Source organism: Equus quagga, chromosome 14, assembly GCF_021613505.1.
Source record: "Equus quagga isolate Etosha38 chromosome 14, UCLA_HA_Equagga_1.0, whole genome shotgun sequence".
NCBI classification, from domain to species: Eukaryota; Metazoa; Chordata; class Mammalia; order Perissodactyla; family Equidae; genus Equus; species Equus quagga.
Window position 1 is genome coordinate 95,372,855 of NC_060280.1, and position 27,063 is coordinate 95,399,917.

The 27,063-nt window shown below is 52.8% G+C and overlaps 2 protein-coding genes across 3 annotated transcripts in view; one reads left to right on the forward strand and one right to left on the reverse strand.

Moving 5' to 3' along the window:
* The window catches only part of LOC124252565 (zinc finger protein 555-like), a 13,479-nt gene extending 1,687 nt beyond the window's left edge, over positions 1 to 11,792 (reverse strand). Inside the window, exons 1-4 of the mRNA XM_046686226.1 lie at positions 11,651 to 11,792; positions 1,946 to 2,072; positions 1,381 to 1,516; positions 1 to 787 (exon numbers count right to left, since the gene is read on the reverse strand). The exon at positions 1 to 787 is cut by the window's left edge and continues 1,687 nt beyond it. Of these exons, the coding sequence (XP_046542182.1) occupies positions 1 to 787; positions 1,381 to 1,516; positions 1,946 to 2,072; positions 11,651 to 11,653 (1,053 nt within the window). The 5' untranslated portion in view covers positions 11,654 to 11,792. The remainder of the gene's footprint in view (positions 788 to 1,380; positions 1,517 to 1,945; positions 2,073 to 11,650) is intronic.
* The window catches only part of LOC124252568 (zinc finger protein 77-like), a 172,833-nt gene that overhangs the window by 131,435 nt on the left and 14,335 nt on the right, over positions 1 to 27,063 (forward strand). The gene's annotated exons all lie outside the window — the stretch shown is intronic.

The following is a 27,063-nucleotide window of genomic DNA, read 5'->3' on the forward strand; positions in this document are numbered from 1 at the left end:
TTTACATTCGTAGGGCTTCTCCCCAGTGTGTGTGATCATGTGCCTTTGAAAGACTGAGGGATAAACAAAGACTTTCCCACATTCCTTACATTTATACGGCTTTTCTCCAGTGTGGTTTCGCACATGCCTAGTAAAACTAGAGAACTGACTGAAGGTTTGCCTACATTGCTTGCATTCATAGGTTTTCTCTGAGGTGTGAATCTTCATATGTTGCCGGAGGGAGTAGGAATGGTGAAAGGCTTTCTGACATAATTTACATTCATAGGGCTTCTCCCCAGTGTGTGTTATCACGTGTCTTTGGAAGATGGATGGATAAATGAAGGCTTTCCCACATTCCTTACATTTATATGGCTTCTCCCCAGCATGAGTCCTCATGTGCCTAGTCAGGCTGCAGAACTCACTGAAGGCTTTCCCACATTGCTCACATCCATAGTTTTTCTCTGTAGCGTGAGCCCTGATGTGTTGAGTGAGGGAGTAGAAATAAGGAAAGGTTTTCCCGCATAATTTACATCCATAAGGCTTCTCCCCGGGGTGAGTTCTTGGGTGTGAGGGACAAAAGCAGCTCTGCCTGCATTGCTGACACCGGTACGGTTTATGTCCACGGCGAGACCGGACGTGCCTCTTCAGGGAGGAGAGATGCAGGAAGCCCTGTCCACACTTGGTGCATTCGTACGGTTTGACTCCGGGAGAAACAGTCTGGTACAGATTAAGGCTGGGCACGTGACTGCAGGCTTCTCTGCGTGGATTTCCTTCATTACGTTCACAGAATCTGTCCACCATGCGGTTTCTATTAAGAGTAAGAAGCACTTTATTAACAGTATATTCATTAACAGGTTTTTTTTCCTGATTAATGAGTCTTAAAACGCCATGTGTGACTGCATTTCAGTCGACAGGAAGTTTTTCTACTCCTTTGAATTGTTTGAAAGAACTAACTAAATGCTCTAGCAGAGGGCTCAGGCGTGTTCACTATTCATACACTGTTTATTATATAGAGGTTGCTCCCTAATTGTTTCTAACAATTATATTCTAAACACTCAACGTCTAATTAAATTAAAATTTTTTCTTTGTTAAAATTCTTGTGAATAAACAAATTTGGAGCTAGGATTATAATTCTCTTTCTTTCTCTCCTTTTTTTGGTGAGGAAGATTTGCCCTGAGCTAACATCTGTACCAATCTTCCTCTATTTTGTACATGAGTCACTGCCACAGAATGGCTGCCAACAAGTGGTGTGGGTCCACAGCTGGGATCTGAACCGGGGCCGCAAAAGCAGAGTGCGCTGAACTTAACTACTAGGCCACAGGGCCGGCCCCATAATTTTCTTTTTTTAAAATTCATGGCACACTAAGATTCTCTCCTGAGACATCTGCGAGAGCAACTCACCTCAGATCTCTCCCATGGTTTTTGTGCTGAACTTCAATACTATGGTCCTCCCAGTTTTTCTGTTTATTAGGTATTTCTTCCTCATACATATCCTGTTCAGAAACTGGCCCACTGGCTTTAAATGGTGTCTCACAATCTGAAACAAAAAAAGTAAGTAAATAGACGAAGGGAGAAGGCATTTGTGAGCAAAGAAAGACTTGAGCACTTTGGGGACTTCACCAAGGACAGGCATGAGGGGTCAAAATCTTAGGCAATTCCCTAAAGACCAACCAAGTTTTCAAACAAGAAATCTCTCTTGTGAACCCAACGGACCCACAAAGCAAAACCCACACTGATGACACTGAAGGAGCTTCAAGTATTTTAAACAAAAACAAAGATACAAGACGCAGTTTCATACATAGATTTCCATTGTCATAGAAATATTATTATCGTCTAGGTCCACAATGGCTGTGACCATCTCTGTCTTATTTGCCCATGTATTCCTTGTCCACTTTTCAAATCTTGGCACAGCACCGATGAGACACGTTTGTTCACTAAGTAAGTGAGATGATGCTGTCGTCCTCACCCACAGAGGCCAGGTTCCTGCAGGTCTCCAGCATCACGTCTCTGTAGAGCTTCCTCTGAGCACCATCCAGCAGAGCCCACTCCTCCGGGGTGAAGTCCACAGCCACGTCCTCGAAGACCACCGTGTCCTAGAACATCAGAATGTGTGCAGGAGGACGGGTGAGCCTGAGAGCCCTGGGGAGCTGAAGTCAACCCACAGGAGGTTCACGCGGGAGTCTGTGGTCCCCCACATCTGCTCTGACTCTCTCACCCTCACTTCCTAATGGATTTAGCAGCAGCACTAACGCTCGGAACTTAACTCCACACTTGACTGGGATTATTCACCTTATTCCTTTCTACCAGCAGGGTCGGGAGGGAGATGCTACGCGAATGAAATAAATGCTTCAACTGGAGAATGTGCAGCAGGCCTCAGCTGCCCAGATGCCACACCTTCTTCAGGACCAGCCCGTGGCCGGCTCCTGGGGGAAAGTCTGTAAGCCCTTGGAATACACCACCTGACAGGAGTGCTGTAGAGCTGGGGCCTTGGGCCATGCCCAAGTTTACGCCAACCATGTGATTTAGAATGCCTGCCTATTTGCTCCACTGGGGGCCCTGGGCCCACTGCATCAGTTCAACTTCTGGAGGAGCTGGACGCAGAGTAGCCAAGGGCACTCAGAGGGGCACCCCATGCCTATGTGGCTAACACTCGATAAAACCCTGGAGTCCCAGGTGTGGGTGAGCTCGATTTCTCACATGTTGCCACACATGGTGCTCTGTCTGTGCAGCTCCACTGAGAGGGGATAATTTGAGTTTGGGCCTGTTTGTCCTGAATTCTGCCCTATGTGTCTTTTTTCTTCATTAATTTTAATATGCATCCTTTCCCTTAATAAACCCCAACACTGTGTACAACCACTTTCCCAAAAAAGTCCTTCTGTGAAATAAACGCTTCTGTGAGCCTTTGGAGTGAATCCCCAACACCCGAGAGTGGTCCTGGAGACACTGACACAGAAGACCATCAACTCCTTGTGGTAAAAAGTAATTCACTAGAGTGGCTGTCAGTGGACTGGAAGTGGCAGAATAAGGAATTAGCAAATTTGAGGACAGTCTGATAGATTACGCAATCTGAAGGACAGGGAGAAGCAAGATTTAAGAACAGAACCTCGGGGAAAGGTGGGCACCATTTGGGGCACGGACACCCGTGTGATGGCAGCACAAGGACAGGAGAGAAAGGAGCAGGACAAACACTCGAAGAAATAATGGCTGAAATCACCTTAAATTTATTGAAAGACACCAAACCACATGGAGAGAAAGAGAAATTGTCAACAAGGGACCTACATCCAGAAAGCTATTTTTTAAAAATAAAGGTGAAATGAAAACATTCCCAGATAAAGGAAAACTAATTTTTTTGACCAGGAGAAGCACATTATATAAAATACTAAGGACATTCTTTAAACTAACTGCAATTGTCCCCAGACAGTGACTCGAATTCACATGAAAAAACAAAGCACACTAGTAAAGGTAATTATATGAATGCATGTTTTTCTCCTTTATTTTCTTAAATGATTTAAGAAGCAGTTGTGTAAAATATTGTGTTTATAATGTATTTCTGGGTGTATCTCATGTAAGATGTCACATATTTGTAATCTATTTTCCAATAACAGCCCAAAGGAGGGGATGGCAGCAGAGCTGGATGTGGAAGGAAAGGGAACGATGAGAGACGGTAAAGTATTGACACACGCAGTGTGGGCCGGGTGACATGGACAAATACGATTTATGTAACAGCACCACAGAAAGGGGGCAGAGAGTGACACGGGAGCACCACTTCTGCATGTCACTGGAAGGAAGCGACTGTAAATCTGGAGCTGGTCTGATTAGATGTAGGTGGTGACTCTCATGCAATCAACTTCTTAAAAGCAAAAAATACCAAAAAAATCATTAAGCCAACTGAAATACTTTACTAGAAAATATTCACTTAATGCAACACAAAGTAGCAGAGGAGGAGGGCAGGAACACAGACAGACTGGAGACACACAAACAGAAGGGAAACAGCGAGCGAGTGTCAGACCTGTCAATACCAACGCGAAATGTGATGGATCACAACTCCCCCAAAGGCAGAGGGTCAGAAGGGAACACAAGCTGTGTTCCCTCCGCAGGAGACATTATGTCCACGCACCTGCCCTGCCCTCCCTTGGGGCCCCTGGAGTGGGCCCTGTCCCTCCAGGACCTGTGAGCCATTAACTCCGCTCATTCAGTTCCCTCCTGCTCTCTTGTTGACCTGGGGCTCCACTTCAATGTTGATTTAACAAAACCACAACAACTGGCATCACAAACAGCATGGACTGAGTTGCACCTGGAGCTGTCCAGGAGCAATGCCAAATGGGAAGCTGACCAACTGCTTCCTCCAGTACAAGCAGGAAATATGCCACGGTGTCGGCTGGAGCGAGGTATGTGATTAGACACAGGCTTCACGTTGGGGTCCCTGGCCCACCATCTTGCCCCCTCTATCTGCCACTCTGCAACCAGCCACCAGTGAGTGGAGATTAAGAAATGCACAGGGTCCACCATTAAGGTTCCCATTCCCAAAATTAGGGAGATGACAGATGACACCCAAGAGTCTCGGGGCCCCTACTCTGCCGTCCCAGATCTAGCCAACATGTTGCACTCAGTCCCGATAACTGACGATTCAACCTCAACTTGCTCTCACTTTTCAGGAAGCCCAGGGTACCTCTCCTCAGCTGCCCATGGTTATCTAAACAGCCTCCTGAAGGCATCATTTCATGATTCAGGGAAAGCCTCACTCGGGTGTCGCCGGCTGGAAAGAGAAGGCCAAGTCACACATGCGGACTGTGGGCACTCATGACTGCACACACACGCCCCCACACACCAGAAGCAGGTAACGAGAACATTACCGACTCCTTATGCAAACCGTGCATCTGCTCCAAGGCCCCAGGTGAGCCACCTCCCAGAGGACCAGACAAGCCCCAGACTCAACTAGCCCTCCAGAGACACCACACCCACCAGCTGAGTGGCCCACTGACATCAGGCCATGGGGGGGGAACAGGACTCACTGAGTGGGGACACAAGTGGACAGTCCCCCTTACCTTGGCTTAGCCAAAGTAGTGGCAGATAATGGCCTCCTTTGCTCCCAAATGAAATTCTGGAAGTCCCGCAAGTGAGGATATGTGCCCTGGGGCGACAGACCTTATTCTAGAAGGGAAATGGATTGAACTGGACCGCTGCCACCCTCTGCTGGAGCGAGGAGGTATGCAAGCACCATCATGGACACCTTCAGTGGACTCCTGCGGGCCACTCCTCCAGAAACGCTGCTTCCCATCGTGTCCTCTTCTTGACCAGGTGTGTGCTCATCCCCTTTGACCTACCAGACATTTCAATCTTCGCCAGATTCAGATCAAGGTACTCGTTTCACTTCTCAAGTTCAGTCATAAGCGAGGCCTCCAGCATAGATACTGATACTTTAACACCTGCCAGCCACTCCTGCTCTTTGTGGGTGCCCATCTGGGAAGGCCACCTCCAAGCTCACCAATGCCTTAGCTAACACTGCCCCAGCCCAGGAGCTCAATGTTGGAGATGACGAGGCCTCAGACACAGATGCCACAGCCCAAGAGAAGTGGGAGGGAGACAACGCTCCCCAACCTCACTGGACAGTGGGACTTTCCCCTCCCAGATCGCCTCCACTTCTGAAAGGAAATGACTGGGGTGCCTGTCAGCCCCAAGGCCATGTTGCAAACATGTCTCCAGCCGATTGGCCCTGAGAAGTCTAGGGAGACTGTGCTGCTGAAACAGCTAATGGCCTGCCTCATGAACCTTGCCTCAATCAAAACGCTTAGGAGGTCCCCTGCCAACCATATGGCACCACTAGATGTCATTTCACCTTGATGGCAAGCCAAATGATGTGGCCGAAACCACACTAGTCACAACAGGGCACTTCTTCACGTCACCCTGCCTTGACCTGCCTAGACCCCACGGTCAGGGACGTCTGTCTTCTGTGTTCCCTGCCCTGGGTACTAGATTACAGCTTTTGCTTTCTCCCCAGTGTATCCACGACAGACCCTACTCTCTTACTGTTCCCACCACCACTGCTGGCACCTCCTCCACTCCTCTCCACGTCTTACCCATAAGCTCCTCCCCGTTATACACACGATCCTGTCCCATGCCACAACCAAGTGGGCCAGACCCGACACAACAAATACATTCAGACAAAACTCTGACAGCAGCCCAAACCTTGCAAGTAAAATGATGTTGGATCTGTGTCCACACAGCGCCAGACCTCCAGTCCCACGTCACTACCTATCCTGCCGTTCTTCCCGGTGGTCAGCCCCTTGCACTAGTTCCCTCCAAACTACCCTAAGTCTCATTGAGGCTAAACCGAATCCCTAACCAGGACCCCAAACAGGGCACCTGTGGATAAGCATCCAAATAATGAACCTCAAATGGTGGTACCTTCTCAAGGCTGCCAAGTATACTCCAACACAAAGGCCAGCCCTCACCCTCTGTACGCACCGCCCCCAAATGAATAACACTTCACTCAGATTCTACAGTGGACCTAACGGCGGGGCAGGAGCAGGTCCACTTGAGCCTGCCAGTCCACGAGGTACCCATGGGGATGTCCCCGTGATTACAGTGTTGTTACCTTAATATCCCACCCCCCTACTCCCTCCCAGCACTTTTCCACAAGAGACATCCTACTTGAGGACCAAAAGGGCCATTCTTATCCCTGTCCTGTTGGGACTGGCCATCACCAGTGGGCTGGCAGGCACAGGGACGGGTGTGTTAGCCCTAGCCCCAAAAGATCGAATATTAAAAGAAATCAAGCAATTATCAGCAACCCTAAACAACCACAGATAAACACCACCACACACTCTGGGTCTGATGCTGCAACAGTGACTAACACAGATGACGGACAGTCAGTCGGAGTCAGAGTCCTACTGGCTAAACAGGGTGGAGACTGTCCTGTACAGGGCACCTCTTGCTGCATGCACATCAGCAGCTCAAGACAGAACAGGTCAACCCCTACTGTCCCCCACTCCCTGAGGTCGCTGATTTGTTCTCATGGCTTTAGCCGTCCACCTGGGGGCAACGGCTGAGACAGGGAGTCTGCTCATCACAGGTTCCATCCTTACTGCCTTGGTTCAATGTGCTTTACGACAGAAAACCATGTACGTCCATTAACATCTGCCACTCAAGCAACTGCCGTTCCTGAAGTCGCAGCATCACAGGACGGAGTGCTGAGCCTTTAGCTAAGCTGCTCCACGGTACTGCTGCCTCAGCATCCATTCTGTTTAGCCAAGCTGCCTGTGGGGGGTCCTTGAACTGCCACTCGTCCCTTCCAGGAGTGTGTGCCCCCGACAGCAGCCCCCAGATTCACAAGCAAATGCAAGTCCCCAATATGAACCCCTCAAAGGCCCCTGTGATCAACAGTTGCCCCCACTTCTCCCTGTGTGCCCCTTGGACAAGTTGCTCTTGTGACAAAGACTGTCCGAGTAGATCAGGAAAACAAGGCCCAATTAGATGCTGCCTATAAGAAACCCACTTTAAATACAAAGATGCAAATAAATTAAAAGTAAAGAGAGAGACAAAGATACGCCACGCTAACACTAATCAAAAGGAAGCTGCAGTAGTCACATTGATTTCACTGAGCAGACTTCAGAAGGACAATCCTCAGGGGTAGAGAGGGGCATTACATAATGACAAAGGGGTCATTTCTCCAAGAAGACAGGACAATTCTTAATGTGTATGCACCTAACGAGAGTCAAAATACAAGAGACGGGGCTGGCCCCGTGGCCGAGTGGCTAATGTTCCATGCACTCTGCTTTGGCGGCCCAGGGTTCACTGGTTTGGATCCCACGTGCAGACCTGCTCCACTCACCAGCCATGCTGTGGAGGCACCCCCCATGCAAAGTGGAGGAAGACCGGCACAGATGTTAGCTCAGGGCTAATGTTCCTCAAGCAAAAGAAGAGGATTGGCAACAAATGTTAGCTGAGGGCGGATCTTCCTCACACACAAAAAAAATACAAGACAAGAACTGACAGAAACACAAGGAGAAATAGAGGAACCCACTATTAAAATTGGAGACTTCAACACATCCATATCAGAAACGGACAGGCCCGGGAGGCAAAAAGTGAGTACGAACATAGCGGAACTCCACAGCACCACACAGCAGCTAGATACAATCGACATCTACGGACGGCTTCATCCAACGACAGCAGAACACACATCCTTCTCAAGCGCGCACAGGACATCCACCAACATGGACCTCATTCTGGGCCATAAAACACACCTTAACAACATAAAATGGAACAGAAGTCATACAACGTACACTCTTAGGCCACCATGGAATTAAATTGGAAATGAGTAACATAAAGATGACTGGAGGAGTGACACCAGCATCATGGCGGAGTGAGTCGTTCCCTTTGTCTCTCCCCTCTAAGTTTAAACCAGCTCCCTGCACAGCACACCAGCACGGCTGAGATCCATGCATCTACACATCTGAATGTGGCTGGACTGCACCTCCAGGGGCAGCGGAACTAGGCAGCAGGCCTTTCCCCCTCCCCTGGCGACGGCAATCTGAAACGCAGACCCTGACACTGGCACAGTCGCCATCCACCACAGGCTGCAAGGGCAAACAGCACTCGTGGCTTGGCCCCTGACCACCCCACCTTGCAGTGGTGGCAGGTGGTGCACATGTCCTGAGGCTTCAGGACACAGAGCGAGGCCAGCAACCCGGCCCCTTCCTTCTCCCCTGACAGTGGCACCAGGCTTTCCAGCAGTAGGGACAGGAGCAAGACATAGATTTCACCGGCAGGAGCAGGCTGCCCTGACCTGAGGTCCCAAAGAGCACACTGGCATGTGCCAGTGACCAGACTGCAGGGCCACCAACACTTGTGGCTTAGCCACTGCCACTCCTCCAGCAGTGGCAGGTGGCACCTGTGACCTGAGGCTTCAGGAACCACAGCAGAACCTAAGACCCAGCCCCCAGCGGTGGCACGCCTGACACCAGCTCTATCAGCAGTGAGGACTGCATATAAGAACCCAGGCCCCCTGGGGCTGGCCCCGTGGCCAAGCGATTAAGTTCGCGCGCTCCACTGCAGGTGGCCCAGTGTTTCGTGGGTTCGAATCCTGGGCGCGGACATGGCACTGCTCATCAAACCACGCTGAGGCAGCGTCCCACATGCCACAACTAGAAGGACCCACAACGAAGAATACACAACTATGTACAGGGGGGCTTTGGGGAGAAAAAGGAAAAAATAAAAATCTTAAAAAAAAAAAAAAAAGAACCCAGGCCCCTGACAGCAACGGTGACACCCAGGAACCCAGCACCCCAGACAACCCAGGAGCAGCACAGGTGGTGCACAGGGCAGGAGCACATGAGCCCGGGGAGAGCCAGAGGGGGACCATGAGACTCAGGCAACTCAAGACCCACGACACAGACGGCGCTGAGGAAGTGTGCAAAACACTCTAACCGCACACGGCTCCTGCTTAGAGCTCTCCACGAAGACAACTCTCGTGCCAGCCATGGAGCTGAGGACGCTGGCTGTGGACTCTTTATTTGCCAGCCATCGAGAGGGCATTATGCACTGGGGTACACCAACCTGACAGGGCCACACTAAAAACTCAACAATGAGACAACCCTGAAAACAGTCAACAAAGGTGCAGACTATTTGAATAGAGCCCCATTTCCCCACCACGTTTCCTTCCTCTCTCCACTGCCCTGGGGAAAACGGATTCCAACACCCGCCCCCCATTAACTAACTCATGTCGCTAGGGCACTTGACTTTTAAAATTCACACTCAGACAAATCCACACTAAATTAAAAGAGATGAGGCATATGTGAGCCACTGATCAATTATATACGAGAGGCTGGCTTCACTTGTGATTTGATCTGTGGTCTGACAGGTAACAGCTTTGACACCCCCACCCCTCTTCCCTGCCTGGTCAACTTCCGGCAACCCAATAAAGAGGCCTAGGAGTGCCACACGTCCTGTGATCCTCGCGGGTGGGAGGGTGAAACCTCACGAACGCCCAGTCCCAGCCCTGGCCACTGCAGAGGCCCCATCCACTGTCTCTGGTCATTTGCAAGAGCTGACACCTGCCACGATCTCCCCAGATTGCCAACTATTTTCTGATCCTCTTGGTGTGTGTGGCATGAGTCTTTACACTGAAGGGGTTCAGAACTGGCCTCCCTAAGATGCGCCACATTGGTATGTGAATTACTTTGAGCTGAAGGCACCGGAGACCCTGTGGGAGCAAGAGAAATTTTTACCTCTCCCTTAAAGAATTTAAGTTGGGGACCTTGCCCATAGGAAGAGTTACCACCACAAATAACTTTTTATGACCTATATGTACGGCAGAGCAAACCTCTAATTACTGAGTGTCTGTTCTTCTCCTCGTCCTATGAGTCACCCTTCTCTGGTCAGAAGCCCCAGGCCCCTATCCCATTCCTTAGCTCAGAAGGGCATATATACCTCCTTTGTGTCTCTGAACCTCTCATGTGCATGGGGTCTTTGAATCTCTTATGCATGTGGGGTCCCTGTACGTACGAAATCAAATCAGGTTTTTCTCCTGTTAATCTGTCTCGTGTTGATCTGTTTCTTAGACCGGCCAGAAAAACCTCCAACAGCAGAGCAAAGTTTCTTGCTCCCCCAAAACATCCAAACCTATTTTGGGTCAGAGGGGTGCGGGGAGAAGGTTTGATTTCATCCCCAAAGGGCAACCACAAAACAGAAGGACACACGTGGAACATGTTTTTGGTGTGAGGAACAGGGCCGAGGATGGGAAATCTGGAGAAGATGAGTGGAAGAGAGATCCAATAACGGTTTTAGAAGCACTTAGAATAGAAAACTCTGAAGCCATCACATGGCCACTAGCAAGAGAATCAAGAAAGGAAAATGGTCCAGTCCTATCAGGGGACAGACACGACAGAGCAACAACAGTGAATGCAACTACCACTCCATGGCAAACTAACATATCTGCACGGAGGAAAACCGACATCCAATTGCACACAGTGCGATGCCCTTTGCACTCAAAAGAAAACATGCAAAATTAAATGCACTGACTTGGGGAGTCACAGGCTTCTAATTCGCCCGCAGAGAGAAGGCCTGTCTTTGGAGTCATTTCAAGCGGGGCGTCTGCCGCGAAGGCTCCTTCCAGGCCTTGGCCTGGCCCTCCTTACACGGAGGGTCACTTGGGCTGTCTGGCAGGGCTGCGTGCATCTTCCTGCCTTTCACCCCATCACTAATGTGGAACAGAGGGCATTCCCACACTGAGCCCCGGAACAACACGAGTCAGCATCTGGGGGCAACGAGCAAACCTGAAAAACTATTCTAACTAGAAGAAAAACGGAATAAGGGTCCGTTACTTTCCGTTTCCTGAAACCTGAGGCCCCAGGGAAGCGGGACCATCAGCGCTGCGCTGGGACCCGCTCTCAGGTCAGGGCGGGCCCACCCCGCGGCCGCCCCGCCGCCCCAGCCCTGACCGCCGGCCGGGGTCGTCCCGTGCCCCTCGGACCCCGCCCAGCCAAGGACTTGGGTGGGACCGGGACCCCCAGGCGCGGTCGGGACACGACGCCGGGACCCACCCCGCGGCCGAGGGCGGGGACTCGCGGGGACCCCGGGGGGCGCGGGGAGACCCAGGCCCGCGGCCGCTTCCAGCCGGTTCCCGCCGGTTCGAACCAGTCGCTCCGGGTCTCGGCCTGGCCCGCGCACTCACCATCTCCGCCAGGTCCGGACTCTCCGCGCGTCCTCCCCGCGGCCCCGGCAGGTGACAACGACCAGAACGGGGCACCTGGGGCCGCGCGAGGCAGGTGAGCAAGGGGACGCGGCCGGACTAGAGCGACGTCCAAGCGGGTCCAAGCGCGCCCGCCCCCGGGCCTGATTGGCCGGTGCTGCAGCCCTCAACATCTTGATTGGATGAAATTCCAGCCACTCCCCCTGCCAGAGACTCCGATTGGACAGTGCTCTGACTCACCCCCCCCCCCCCCGGGGCCTGATTAATAAGTTGTCCGTTGATTGAACAGATCCCGGGCGGCCCCAGCGCGGCCTATTTTTCTCCGGGTCCCGCCCCCGTCGCCTCTGATTGGACAGCTCCCCAAGACCCGCCCCTGTCCCTTGATTGAGCGGTTGCTGGGCCGCCCCTGCTCGCCCCGTTGCTCTCAGGTCCCGCCCCCTGTCCTCTCTGATTGGACAGTGTTACAACTCGGGGGCGTGCCTGACAGGCCCTGGCGGTGGTCACGTGGCAGGGCCGGGCGGAAGCGCGGGTTCTCGGCCTCAGCGGTTTCCTGCGCGGTTGTCTGCCCGGCTCCTCACAGCGCTCGGACTCGACCGCTTGGGTCGTGGGCTCTGAGCAGAAGCCGCTGCTGGCTGGGTGGACCCAGTCTCGGCCCGCAGCTCGGCAGCCCCATCTGCTTCCTCCTCCTGGACTGGGAAGTCCTGACTCAGTTTCCCTGGAGCGCCCCTTGTCCGGAGCCTGGACAGGATGGGATGGGGGACTGGTGACCGGCAGGGTCAGGGGTCGGCCTGGGGGCAGAATCACCGTAGATCGGTGCCCTTTAAGAACAGACCCTTAACAGTGACGTTGCCGCATGCGAGGCAGGGTCTGGCTGGGTTTTGACATGTGACCTTTGACTCCGAGGGGCCCGCCTTCTGTCCCCTCCTCCAGTTTAGAGTTCAGAACACCGCGGTCCCGGGTCCTCTGCCCCCCGTGGGAAGGGGGTCCCCGCGGCCCCAGCCTGCGCAGGACTCATTTAAGCACAGCCACTGGGTGAGATGTTAGAATTGTCATGTGTACCTTTTTTTCAAGGAAATTTATGTCGCCATCAGCTGAGATGTAGGTGGTGTTAACCTGAGAATAAAGAGCCAAAAGGAGGGGCAGAAAGGCATTTATTTGGGGATCAGAGAATTGCAATTCCAGGAGCACAGATTCAGGTCGAAACCCAAAGACTGTCCCAATTACATAAGAAGGGCACAGGATTTACAGAAAAAAGGGAGGAAGATGAGGCGAGTTGTAGAGTTCATTGGTGCTAGACGAGTTAGGCCAGGTTTGTCCTTCATTGATTGGTTATCCATTTGGTCAACAGCAAAGTCCAGTTTCATCAGTCCTTACAAACAGGACATTCTTGTCCTTCCTGACTTCTTAGAATGTTGGTGGTTTGGTCCAGTTTGGAAGATAAAGAAAACAAGATGGGGCCAGCCCCGTGGCCAGGTGGTTAGGTTCGTGCACTCTGATTCAGCCGCCCAGGGTTTCGTTGGTTCGGATCCTGGGCCAGGACCTAGCACGGCTCATCAGGCTGTGCTGAGGCGTCCCACATAGCAGAGCCAGCAGGACCTACAACTGGAATATACGACTATGTGATGAGGGGCGTTGGGGAGAAGAGGGGGAAAAAAAGGAAAATTGGCAACAGATGGTAGCTCAGATGCCAATCTTTTAAAAAAAGCAAAGAAAACAAGCTGGGCAAGGCAGTTCCCCTGAAATGGCTGCTCTGGCTCTATTTTAATGTGGCGCCACTCATGTTGTCTTTGACACTTGTGACACACGGAGAAGGGTGTTGGTGGGGCAGGGTTCAACTTGGAGCGTGTTGAGATAGAGATGAGAGTAGGAAAAACTAAAGCAGAAAAAAAACCATGTAAGAATGTTATTAGATTTAAAAAGTTTTTAAATAGAATGTTATTAGAATGATCGGTCCCAACAGCCAAAATGTGGAACCGCCAAATTGGGGCTAGCTGTTGAATCAACACAACACAAAAATGGTGTGGTCACAGGGGTAACGATAGGTGAATAAAGTGAATGAAGTGCAAAGCTATGGAAGATTCGAAACATTTCTGAACAAAAGATATTTGATATAAATGGTACACACAGTTTGATTCTGTTTACATGTAATTAAAACAGGCGACATTATCGCATACATAGGTGATGAAACTATAAAAAAATAAAAGGAAATTATCTTTTAAAAGATTGGGATATTGTTGGCAGCGAGAGGACGGGGTGGGGCTGTGCTTAAATGATGGGCCCTCAACCCGAGTGGGCTGTGTCTGTGACGGCAGCCTTGTCCAGGTTGGGAGGTCCTAGATGTTTACTCTGTAATGTTTCTGTCAAATGTACGTTTTATGCATCTTTCTGCAGATATATTTTACAGTAAAATGTTAGGATATCTACTAATATAACTCACCAAATGCCATGTTGAAAAAAATCATCTCAAAGTATCACAATAGATGGAGGAAAGCATTTTATACACGTCAACATTCACCCATGCAAATATTTGGTAATTTAGGAATAGATGAGAACTTTCACCCCCTTTTTAAGGGCATCTTCAAAAACATGTTTATGAAAGAACGCATGTGCAAGAGGTCAAAATTCACTCGTTCAATAATATTATGTACAAAACAAGAATGCCCTGGCCCCAGCCCCCTTCAGCATAGACTATTCATCCAGCCAGTGCCACGAGGAACAGGGGTACGCATTAGAAAGGAGGAAAAAGTCACTTGTGCCATAGCTGGAACCACTGTGTGTTTACAACCTCCAAAGTATCTAAGGGGAAGCAGAGAAAAAAGATGATCGACAGCTTGTCAGGATGTGAACCCAAGAGAAACAGAAACGTCATTCCATTTCTAATCACTGTTGAAAACAAGTTGACCAATTTGAAAGACAACGTGTACGAAAGCACAAAGAAGTTATTAAGTACCAAATAAGCCTAATGAAGGCTATAGGGAGAAGCGAGCGTAAAAATTGTAAAATTAGACTGAATGACATCAAAGGAGGCTCAAAGAAAGGCAAACGTGGGGCAGGTTCCACGAAAGGAGAGAGCGGTGTCAACACGGTGTCCGTATTTAATAGATGTATCGTTTTCACAAAATTCCATTAATACTACCACCAGTCCTTCTTGGAAACCTCACAACCTTGCTTCTAAGTTTTATAAATAAGAACAAATGTTCAGTGACAGCCGTGCTGTTCTGAAGAACGAGGTGGAGGGGCCCTAAAAGGACCAGGCATTAAAACCTGCTGTGCCGGGAGCATCATCGTGAAAGCACAGAAGTATAGTGGGAGCACGTTCACAGAGGCAAGGACCATTATCACTGAAAACGGAAACTCTGCTACTTTCAACTTCATGGCCTTTCATGTTAACACATTGTCCAGGGACACGTGATTTATCAGAAGCTTCTTCCCAGGTGCAGGACTTGAAAGTGGCTCTGCTGAGAAGCCCCCCCAGCAGACTGTCCTGGGGACCCAGTGAGGGAAGGAAACACACGGATAAACCTTCACGAACTTGGATTTGTTAATGATTTCTTAAACATCACACCAAAAGCAAAAGCAACACGAGGAAAAAACAGATCAATTGGACTTCTTCAAAATTAAAATCTTTTGTGCATCGAAGGACACTACACAGAGAGTAAAAGGACACCCCACAGAACGGAAGAACATATCTGTAAGTCACATATGTGACAAGGTTTTCTTCTCCAGAATACACAAAGAACCCTCCCATCTCCACAACAAAAAGGCAAATGACCCAATGAATATATGAGCAAAGGACTTAAATAGACATTTCCCCAAAGATGATCGACAAATGGCCAATAAACACGCGAAATAAACACATCACAAGTCATCAGGCAAATGCAAGTCAAAAGCACCAGGAGAGACCAACCACTTCACACCCATGAGGAAGGCTAGAATGAAGAAATCAGAAAACAAGTGTCAAGGCGTTTGTGGGGAACTGGAACCCTTGTACGCTGCTGGCGGGAATGTAAAAGGGTGCGGCCACTGTGGAAAACAGCCTGGCAGGACCTCAAAAAGTGACACACAGAATCACCACGTGACCCAACTATTCCATGGCCACCCACATTGAATCAGATCGTCACGTATGTGTACACACAGTTGAGACACTGTTCAAAATAGCCAAAAGGTGGAAAAGTCGCCAAAGGCCATCAAGGGCTGAATGGAAGAACGAAGTGCAGCACATACAAAGGATGGAATATTATTCAGCCATAAAAAGGAGTGAAGCGCTGCCACATGGATGAACCTTGAAAACATTATGCTGTGTGAAAGAAGCCAGACACAACAGGCCACGGAGAGTATGATTCCATTGATGTGAAATAGCCAGAACAGGCAAATCCATAAAGACAGAATGCATTCTGGTGGTGGCCAGAAGGTAGGGTTATCATGGCTATTATGGCCGTTAAATTTGTTTTTAAAATGGAGATATAATTCACGTGCCGTTGATGTTCCCCCTTTAAGTGTAACACGCAGGGGTTTTTTTTACACTCCCAAAGCTGTGTCACCATCAGCATATAATCTGAATCCGGAAATACAGCCTTTCACATTTTCAAAGTTCTCTGAGACTAAAAATCTGATGTGACACAAATTTCCTTGAGTAAAACGCACATCTGCGAATCCTAACATCTCACACTGTGGCTCTGCTGAGATCAGTCCTATCTGCAGGCTGGGGCCGCGGACTCCCATTCCCACATGTGCAAAGGTCCTGGAGCCGGGGTTGCTGACCCTAAGGCCCTGAGGTGGGGAGGGCGCGCGGGGCTTCCTGCCCCAAAGGTCACGTGTGAAAACAGAGCCGGACCCTGCCTTGCACGCGGTGACGTGACTCGATGTCTTTGTTAGTAAACACAGGGCACGGATCCACCGCGGGCCCGCAGGGAAATGAGTCTGATCTTCCCGGTCCGGGAAGAGGATGCAGCAGGGGCCGCCGCGGCGCAGGCTGACCCCGGATCTACCCTCCCGGGCTGGTTCTCCGGGGAGCTCGTCCCAGGCCGGCGGGTCAGCCACGGGGCGGGGTCTCGGAGAAGTTCAATCTCGGGCATTAGCAGCGGGCTCCAGGGCCCAACAGGGCCAGGCCGGGGCACTGTCCAATCAGGGTCACCAGGAGTGGGAGTGCCGGGAGCACCGTCCAATCAGAGCGCGGGTTCCCGGAGTCTCGTCCAATCAGATCCGGGGGCGGGCGCGCTCGCTTCCGCGTGTGGACGTCGCTCTGGTCCCGTTGAGTCCCCGCGCGCACCTGCCTCGCGCGGCCCCAGGTGTCCCGTCCCGTCGCTGTCACCTGCCGGGGCCGCGGGGAGGACGCGCGGAGAGTCGAAGCCGGCGGATATGGTGAGTGCGCGGGCCGGGCAGAGACCGGGAGAGGCTGGTTCGAACCGGCGGGAACCGGCTGGAAGCTGCCGCGGCCCCGGGTCTCCCCGCGCCCCCCGGGGTCCCCCGACTCCCCGCCCTCGGCCGCGGGCTGGGTCCCGGCGTCGTGTCCCGAGCGCGCCTGGGGGTCCCTCTCCCACCCGAGTCCTTGGACGGGCGGGGTCCGAGGGGGCGGGACGACCCCGGCCGGCGGTCAGGGCTGGGGCGGCGGGGCGGCCGCGGGGTGGGCCCGCCCTGACCTGACGCTGAGCCCCGTCCGGACTGGGGGCCGGAGACTCGGTTCCGAAGACGGTGGGACGGGGCCGAGGGCGGGTCTCAGGCCCTCCAGCCCCGAACCCCCCAGAAAAGGGCTTTTCTCTGCCGGGGAAGTGTAACCGAACTCACTGGGTTGGTCTCTTAGGTGAGTGGGAGCTGAAAAGCACAACCAGGGCTGAAGTGGGGGAAGAAGAGATTTATTGCTTGCACGAGCAGTGGAGCGCCCTGGGGATAGCTCCCAGAGCTGTGTCTCTCGCAGCTCTGTGCAGGTGTGGACTTTATGCACAAGAGTGCGGGGATAACAGGTTTGTTACAACTGTGTGACAACTGTGGTGCATCAGGGCGCCTGTGTAGCAGGTGAGCAGGCCGTTATATAACCCATTCGGAACATGCCGTTACCTTACGCCGTTGCGTAAGGCGTCCGGGGGAACTTCTGGTTGCTGGGAGCTGCAGCCGTTTGCAGGGGTCTTGCCGCGAGCATGCAAGTTTCTTCTGCAAGATGGCAACATCTGCAAAACAGAAACATCAGCTTCTGAAAAACAGAACGTTTAGTTTTTCCTTGTCTGGAAGACACTTGACAGCCCTGTCAGTCAGTGATCATTCTCAGTAACTCTTTCCTTGCCTGGTTCCCAGGCACAAACTCCCCTTGAGATATTTTACTCCTCGTTCTGGAGAGAGAAGGGTTGGCGTTCTGTCTTCTGTAAGTGCTTCCTGCTGATCCGGGTCGTTGTAGGCGAGTTAGAGTAAAACTGTCATTCTGCCAGGCTAAGATCGGTTTCAGGGCTACCTGAGGAGTTGTTTTTTTTTCCTTGAGGAAGATTAGCCCTGAGCTAACTACTGCCAATCCTCCTCTTTTTTGCTGAGGAAGCCTGGCCCTGAGCTCACATCCGTGCCCATCTTCCTCTGCTTTATATGTGGGACGCCTACCACAGCATGGCTTGCCAAGTGGTGCCATGTCCGCACCTGGGATCCGAACTGGTGAACCCGGGGCTGCCCAGAAGCAGAACGTGCGAACTTAATCGCTGCTCCACCAGGCGGGCCCCTACCTGAGGAGTTTTGCAACAGTTGGTACCGTCGTGGCAGAGCTGTCATTTGTAACTCGAACTGTTCCAACGGAGAGCTAACAAACCTCACTAGCATATTAAAGATGCCTGGGCAAAAATTAATAATAACAGAAGTACAAGAGGGCCTGTCAAAGGCAAGAACCGGGTTACAGACGGAATGGCCCCATTTCCAGTGTCCCATACCTCGGTAGCTGTATTATTGGCTTTCTGGTTGAAGGTGTGTAGCTTGGCCAAATATTTTCTTAATATTCACCTCTAGTCATCGCACATACGCCTCCTTGCACGGCCAGGAGGAGCTTGAAGGCCCTTCCGTTATCTGGCACCACGCTGGCTAGTGAGTGTGTGACTGGGAACCAGGCAAGGAAGGGTTACTGAGAACCTGATCGATAACTAACATGGGCTGTCAGATGTTTTCCAGACGAGGAGATAAGGAAATGTGCGGTTTCTCAGAGGTGGTTGTCCCGTTTTTGCAGATGGTGCATCGCTGACCCCGTTATGTAAGGGCTCCTTGCCCTCATTATGTAATGGGCATGTTGCATTGAACTCCTTCTGTAACCATACCGTGAACTGGGCCTGTGATGGCCTGCACACGCGCCCTGATGGCGCCCAGTTGTCACACAGCTGTAACACATCTTCTGCACCCTTGGGTATAAAGTCTCCACCAGCACGAGGCTGGGGCAGGGGGCGCCGCTCTGGGAGCTATCCTGGGTGTTCTCCATTGTTTGTGCAAACAAGCAACCTCTTTCTTCAGCTTTGGTTGTGCTTTTCAGCTCCGCCATCAAGAGAGACAAGCCCAGTGAGTGTGGGTACAGTTAGAAGGATACCCGGATGTTGTAGAGTGCTTGTCCTGTATCTGATATTTCAAGAGATTTAGTTAGGTTCCTTAGGGTCACCTCCCCAGGGTGCGGCCAGACCTGCTGTGAGCCCGGTTCCTGCCGGAATCAATCCCACAGCCTCTTCTCCCGGGGATGGAGTTGGGCGTGGCTGTATGTTGTCAGACCTGTGGGTCCCATCCCTCCCATTGGACATCGTCCCACATATTCCACGTTATCCCAGCACGGATGGGCTGTTGCAGGGGTTGGGGAAAGGAAGACACAGAGTGGGAATGATGGTCAGGGAGCCTGTGGGGTGGGGAGCCGCAGAGAGGGACGCGCCCTGGGGGTGCACAGGCCTGTGGGTGTAGTGCTGTCACACCAGTTGAGTAACGCAATGCCCCAGCAGGGGGCGCTGTCTCTGCAGCGGGGAGATGACAGTCCCCGTGAGTGAAGCTGTCTTTTCTGGGGCCTGTGGGTCCCCTGCCAGCTCCTGGGGAGACAGATGAGAAGCCCCCAGTATCCAGGCGGCTTTTGCTTTTGTCTTCTTGTCCCGAACTTGCATTGGGGTAGAAGTTGTCCTTTGGTCTTAGGGCACCAGCGAGTTTCATTGGGGCGGCAGGAATGGGTGACACTGAGAGTGATGGGGCCGATGGCAAATGGGTTTCCGTTGCCCGTGGCTGGGGAACATTGGAGACGGTTTCACGGATGGAAGTGCCGTTCGCACACATTATCCCCTCACGGCTGGTGCGATTTGTTACTGGGGTGAGAGTTAAACATTTTAGGTTTATACTTGAGAAGCCCAACTCTACTGCAGTTGACAGGGGTCTGCTAAAAGCCTTGGGGACCCTTTCAAGAGGCTCATGTTGGGTTCTGATTGTATGGGGTATGTGACAGGTGACCCACTTTTGTTTGGGGATGCCTATGGCATGTCCACATTGGGTTAATTCATTACCTTTCGCTGCGATCCTAGAAAGGTTTACAATTGTGTTAGTTTCCCAAGGAATTAAGGGGGTCTGTGTTGATGCCCGTTGTGAGGGAAGGTAGACAAGGATATAAGCTGCAATACACCCCCAGACTCAGGCATTTCTTATCTCTGGATCCTTGGCACCCTTCCCAAGCAGGAACTTCCAGTCTGATCGTGGCTCATAGGAATAGGAGTCGGTGGGATTCGTGACGGTTTCCGGCTCTTGAGCTCTTTTAACCCAAGTGTGGTGGATCCAAAGGGTCACATCTTGAGAGAAGACTGAGTGGTTAGTAAAGCCAAATAAGGTCCTGTCCCAGTGGGCTCAAGCTGGTCCTGGGGGGCCCGGGCATCCAGGTTTTGAAGTCCACCCGTTCTGCCACCTCGTGGGGATGCGGCTTAACCCAGATGAGGAGGAGAAGGCGGATTCAGATGGAAGTGTTTGTGAAGGTGAGACATCGCTCTCCCCAGGTTAATTATGTGCTTTACAGCTCATTCGACCTCCTTATCGGGGGCATTATTAACCCTGTATCGCCCAGAGGGGCCCTTCATACAACATCGCAAAAGGGCTCCGCTTAAGCTTTCCTTTGGGAGCAGCCTTGATGCAGGGTGGCGCGATGGGCGAGAGCTTCAGCCGGTTGTCCTGTGCCTCCTGGCCGAGTTTGGCCAAAGTGACCTTCAGGGTGCGGTTGGTTCTTTCCATTTTCCCCGAAGACTGAGGTCTCCAGGCCACACACAGTTTGCATTGTACTCCCAGTATTGGAGAAACTCTGGCGACTATTCTTGACACGTAGGCCAGGCCGTTGTCGCTTTGGACTGACCAGGCGGTCCAGACCTCGGGATGCGTGCTTTTATCAGTCGATAAAGGGAAAGGCCTTTGTCACTTCCCCTGCCTTTTCTGTCTACAAGGAAAGGCTTCACCCCATCCTGTAAGGGTGTCCACAAAAACCACAAGATGCCTAAACCCTCCTGGTGCGGTTGGCAGAACCGCAAAGCCTGCCTGCCAGTCCTCCCCCGGCAGGTTCCCCTGGACGGCACGGCTCTCCCCAGAGGCGGTATCGCTGGCCCGGTGTGTACATTATTTTGTTGGCTGTGGACACATTGTTCCGTTAGCTTGTCTATTGTCGCCTTTAAACCCGGGGTCCTCACCATGCCCAGGAGCCAGTTGCGCAGGGTCTCCTTTCCCTCGTGCAGACTTCATTCTCGCCCAGGCTGTGTTTCTAGGCCACCAGACCTTTCCTTTGCTGTCCATCGTCCCTCCCCCGAGGCAGGAGAGTCTGGAAGCCCGCCCTCTTAGCTGTCTCTGTTTCTTCTGGGGTGTATTTGGGGGTAAATTTATAGAGGGGTAAAGAGGGAAGAACCCCAACTGGAAATCTTCCTCTGTTAAGGCTGCTCATTTGGCAGCTGCGTCAGCCAAGTGATTTCTTTTCATTTTTTCTGAGTCTCCCTCCTGACATCCTTTGCAGTATACAAGGGCCTGGGAGCGGCCCTTCCATATTTAATTTCTTTACTGTCTACTGAGCTTAGGCCCATGAGCATGAATAACAGAGAAGGCATATTTGGAGGCAGCATAGATGGTCACAGTTTTCCCTTTTGCTAATTCTGATGCCCTCGTCAGGGCAGTGAGTTCTGCCTTTTGTGCTGGTGTTCCCGGGGAGAGCGCCTTTGCATCCACGGTGGCGTGGTGGCATGGTCGCGTGGAGGGGAGACCACGGCACAGCCCTCCCGGCGCTGACCATTCCGTCCACGAGCCGCACCTCCCCATGCTGGCCGGCTCTCCTGCTCGGTGCTCCTGACCCAGCAGCTCAGAACAGTCTCGCACCAGAGGCTCCTGTGACGCAGGAGGCAGGTGGCGGATTCCGGACCTGGCGAGGCTTTAAGAGTAGCTGAGGGGTGTCCGGGAGTGTCGCCTGATACCGCAACCTTCTGCCACTCCTGAGCCAGTGGTGTCGTCTCCTCTCTGAAACACTTGAAACCTGATGTGGGGTCCACACACTTAGGGGCTGTCCCGTAGTGAGTTTTTCTGCTTCTTTAATTAACAGGCAAGGCGGCCAGCCTCTGGACGTGATATCCAATTGTTTTGAAAAATAGGCCACCGCTCTCTTAAGAGGTCCAAGCATTTGGGTTTATACTCCAAGACCACTCCTGGTTTTTCATGCACGTATAGATGAGTGAAATCAGGGGACCCCGAGGCGGGAGCTCTCATCAGGAGCTCTTTGAGTCTGGAAAGCCTGCTCCCATCGCTCGTCCTACTCACAGGGTTAGGATCAGTTCTTGCCCCTACAACTCACCATATAAGGGTTTTGCTATTAATCCAAAATTAAGAACCCAAACGCGGCGGAAACCTGCCATCCCCGGAAACTCTCGTAATGGTTTCCCGGTGGTTGGAGGGGCCACTTGGTAAATGGCTAACTTCCTTTCTTGGGGGAGGCTGTGCGCCCCGTGACATCCTGAACCCCAAATACCTAACAGTTGCCCCTTTTCTCTAGAGACTCTATACCCCCTTTCAGCTAGAAAGTTCAGGGCCACAACCGTGTTCCCATCCGAGTCCTCCTCTGTGGGGCTGGCAATAAGGATGCCATCTACATGTTGCAAAAAAGCCCCACAGCTTAACTTTGAGTCTCTACCCAGGATTTCTCCAGAAGTGCGTGGGGAATTTTTGAAGCCTTGCGGCAGTACCATCCAATGGTATTGCTGTTTTTGACGAGTCTCAGGGTCTTGCCATTCAAAGCGAGTAATTCCTGGGACTCGGGACCCAAAGAGTGCATAAGGAAGCAGCCTTTAGGTCCAGACGGCGTGATATTATCTCTAGGAAGGTCTGCTAGGAGGGCGTATGGGTTGGGGACGGCCGGGTGAAGGTCCCTGACAGCCTCGTGACAGCTCTGAGGGCTCGTACAAACCGGCCTCCTCCGCTCCCGGATTTCCCAGGGGGCGGGATGGGCGTGTTGCAGGGGCATCTGCACGGCCTGATTCTGACAGGCTGGGTCCCAGCTAAAGCCTCAGGTCTTAAAGGGTCTGGTTTTACCCCAGCCAGTGGTCATTCTGCCTCGAGTCCACCCTGACAGGCTTGGCGTTAACAGCCCGTCCCACCTGCCCTTGTGCGCAAACATTGGGGTCAGCTTGAGTTAGAACGTTTTCTGGGGTGACCTCAGCTGCTCGTTCGGCTCCTGAAGGAGCGCCACAAAGTCTGCTCCTCTGTTCCGAGGACCCCAAATTTCCCTTTCATCCTGCTGTAGACCGATGGTGGCCCCAACTGTGCCAACAGATGTCTCCCCAGCAAGGGAACTGCATGCTCTGGAACCTATTCAAAGAGTGTTTTAACACTTTAGAATATGTTTCAGGGGTCAGAGGCCCCAGGAAGCGCTTCCTTTGTCCTTTTCCGTATAGCCCTTGGATGTTACCTCGCCTCTGGGGTACAGCGCCCTTTGTAGTGGTCAACAGAGAGTATGTGGCTCCCGTCTCCAGCAGGAACTCGATTTCCTCTCCTGCAATGTCTAACCCGGGGCGCCTGGGAGGAGATTTTGAGAGCTGAGTGGGGAGCCCCTTGGCCTCACCAGTTGTCAGGGGTACCTGGAAGGCAGTGGACTCGTCCTTGGGACGATGTGGGCGTTCCCTCTTCCAGTGTCCGCCCAGCCTGCAGTAGGCACACTGACTAGGCCCAACCCCTACAGCCACCCTTTTGGTCCCATCCTGGGAACCGGGGGGCACTCACCCGTGGCGATTTCTTCCTTCCTCCTGAGTTACCTGGGACCGACTGCAATACCACTGCTAACAAGGTGGTTTGCTTTTTCATCTCTTCTTTTTCCTCTCCTGCCACATCTTGGCTGTTGAAGACCTTAAAGGCAGTCTCCACCAACCGGGAGGGGTTGGTCTCAGGACCACTGGCCAATTTTTGGAGTTTCCTGCGGACATCAGGGGCCCCCTGAGACAGGAGATAGCGTCTCAGCACTGCTGGCCTACCTTCCCCGTCAGGTGCCAGGAGTATATTTTGGAAGGCATTCCCTCAGTCTTTGCAGAAAGGCTGACAGATTCTCATCCGGCCTTTGCTGAATTCCTCTTAATTTTTAACGGGGTTTTCCCAGTGTGTGCATCCCCTTCAGGAGCCTGTTTCTGTGGTGCCCTAAGGCTGCCTCGTCCCCCACTCTATTGGGATCCCAGTCCGGATCTGCGACAGGCACTGACTGTTCAGCCGGTCCCCACACTGGTGATCAGGCCGACTGCCATGCTGTTTATCTGCCTCTTTTCGGGCTTCAGCTAAACCTCCTGCTTTTTCTTAGGAGGGTTGACAGGAGCGTCTGTGTGTTAGCCCAAGTGGGGTTATGGGTAGAGAACATCTGCCCGTCAAGTTAAAGAACTCCCCAGGGTCCACCCGCAGGCCCTGAGAATGTGCCCTGCAGTTGTAAAGGTCAGAGGTGGTGAAGGGCACGTGCATGTTTACAATGTTCCCACCCCCGCGCGGGACCTGGCGTCAGGAAGAAATTCGCCTCTTCCCTGGATTGTAGCACATCCGTGTCTGGTAGTGCTGTCGGGCAAGGGAGGGGCCAGGGTTGGGAGCGGCAGTGGATGGGTGTGGCCCCTGGGGGGACTTCCATTAGGAGGGTCAGGAGGGGGCTGCCATATGCGTCCACGGGAGCGGATGGCCTGGCTTCCTGCCCCGTCCCCTAGCAGGATAGAACAGGTCCTCCTCATCTGGAGGGCATCCTAGCACTGGGAAGGTATTCTCTCCTGGGACAGAAGATTTCTTCTTCAGTTTGCCCAATTCGTATTTTTGCAGGAGCCCTTCATTTTGATATAAAGCCATAAAGCGTTCTATGCAGGGAATTTCTTCCCATTTCCCTCCCCTCTTGCATAAAAAGTCCGAGTGTGAGATAGTGGTATATTTCAGCGACCCATTTTCTGGCCACCTTTCCTGATTTCCCAAGTTATATTGGGGCCAAGGTGTATTACAGAAGGCTGTCATTGTCTTCTTGGTCCTGGGAGTACAGCCAAACAATTGCCAATGACGGAGGACGCACCCCAGTGGGCTCTCCTTCGCTGTGGACGCTGTATTGCCCATACTGGCCTTACAGGTAAGGGGCGGTTAGTAAACACGCAAATCCTACAGTTCTAACCTAGACGTCATTACATTACTTTACTTTCCTACCACCGTTGGAGCTGTCTAGCAATATCACTCCCCCACGGGGGCTCCAGGATGTGCAGGTGACCCTCCCTCCCGGGAACTCGGAGCTGCCTGTGGAGGGCTCTCCCCAGGTCAGCGGGTTTTTCTCCCTCAGGCATCCCCAACCAGCCTCCCCTTCAGGCAGGATGCCGGTGTCTCCAGTCCGCTAGACCTTAGCTGGTTCAGCCAGAACGGGAACCAAACCCAGGAACCAGAAATCTGTGCAGTTCATACCCGAAACCATTCTTCACCCAATTCAGAGAGACTCTTACAGCCAAGTCGTGGGTCCGGCGCTGCTCACCGCTCCAGGGGAACTCCCGGACAAAACGGCCCGGTGCAGCCGCGAGTCTGTCCAGGGCAGCAGCCGTGCAGGGCAGGCAAGCCAGGCGCCGAGAGGAGCCTCTCCCTGCACCCTTCAGCAGGTCCCACCCCAGCATTGTGGCGGACTTAGCCTGAGGGAGCTGCCGCTGCCCATGGCTTCCCCTGTTGGAAGCTGAGGGACAGGGATCCGTGTCGCCAGATTTGTAACCGAACTCAGTGGGTTCGTTTCTTGGTGAGTGCGGAGCCGAAAAGCATGACCAAGGCCCAAGAAGGGGAAGAAAAGGTTTATTGCCTGCACAAGCAAAGAAGGAGTCCTGGGGCATTTCCCAAAAGCAGTGTCTCCCCGGCCCCAGTGCCGGTGGAGAGTTTACACCTAAGACTGCGGGGGCCAACAGGTTTCTTTGTTACACCTGTGTAACAGTTGTGCTCAGTCGGGGCGCGGGTGCAGCAGGTAAACGGGCCATTCCATAGCGAGTGCAAGGAACCGGCCATTCCATAGCGAGCGCGAGGTAACTTCTGGAAACTTGGGGCTGGAGCGATTTGCAGGCGTCTTGCTGCAACCTTGTAAGTTTCACTGGCAGATGGCAACATCTGCAAAAAACCGGGACATCAACTTCTGAAAAACAGAACATTTAGTTTCTCGTTCTCTGGAAAACATTTGACAGACCGTGTTGGTTGTCGATCAGATTCTCAGTAACCCTTTCCTTGCCTGGTTCCCAGTCACACATTGGCCACCCCGGGGAAGTTAGTCTGACTTTCCGGACCAGGAAGAGGACGCAGGAAGGGGAGGGGCCGCCGAGCTGCAGGCAGATCCCAGATCTACCCGCTTGGGTTCTGCTCAGAGCCAGTGTCCCCGGCAGGCGGGTCAGCTACAGGTGTCTGGACGGCCTGTCACTCAAGATGCAGGGGGCGGGCTCTTGGAGAACTTTAATCAGGGGCCTTAGCGGCGGGCACTGTCCAATCAGGGTCACCAGAAGGGGGAGTGCCGGGAGCACCGTCCAATCAGAGTGCGCGGGCTCTGAAACACCGTCCAATCAGGCCCGGGGGCGGGCGCGCTCCTATCCGCGTGGACGTCGCTCTCGTCCGGCCTCGTCCCCTTGCTCACCTGCCCGCGCGGCCCCAGGTGTCCCGTCCCGTCGCTGTCACCTGCCGGGGCCGCGGGGAGCACGCGCGGAGGGTCGGAGCGGGCGGAGATGGTGAGTGCGCGGGCCGGTCCGAGACCGGGAGAGGCTGGTTCGAACCGGCGGGAACCGGCTGGAAGCGGCCGCGGGCCCGGGTCTCCCCGCGCCCCCCGGGGTCCCCCCGAGTCCCCGTTCTCGGCCGCGGGGTGGGTCCCGGGGTCTTGTCCCGGGTCCGTGTCGGGGGTCCCGGGTTCCACCTGCGTCCTGGGACGGGACGACCCCGGCCGGCGGTCAGGGCTG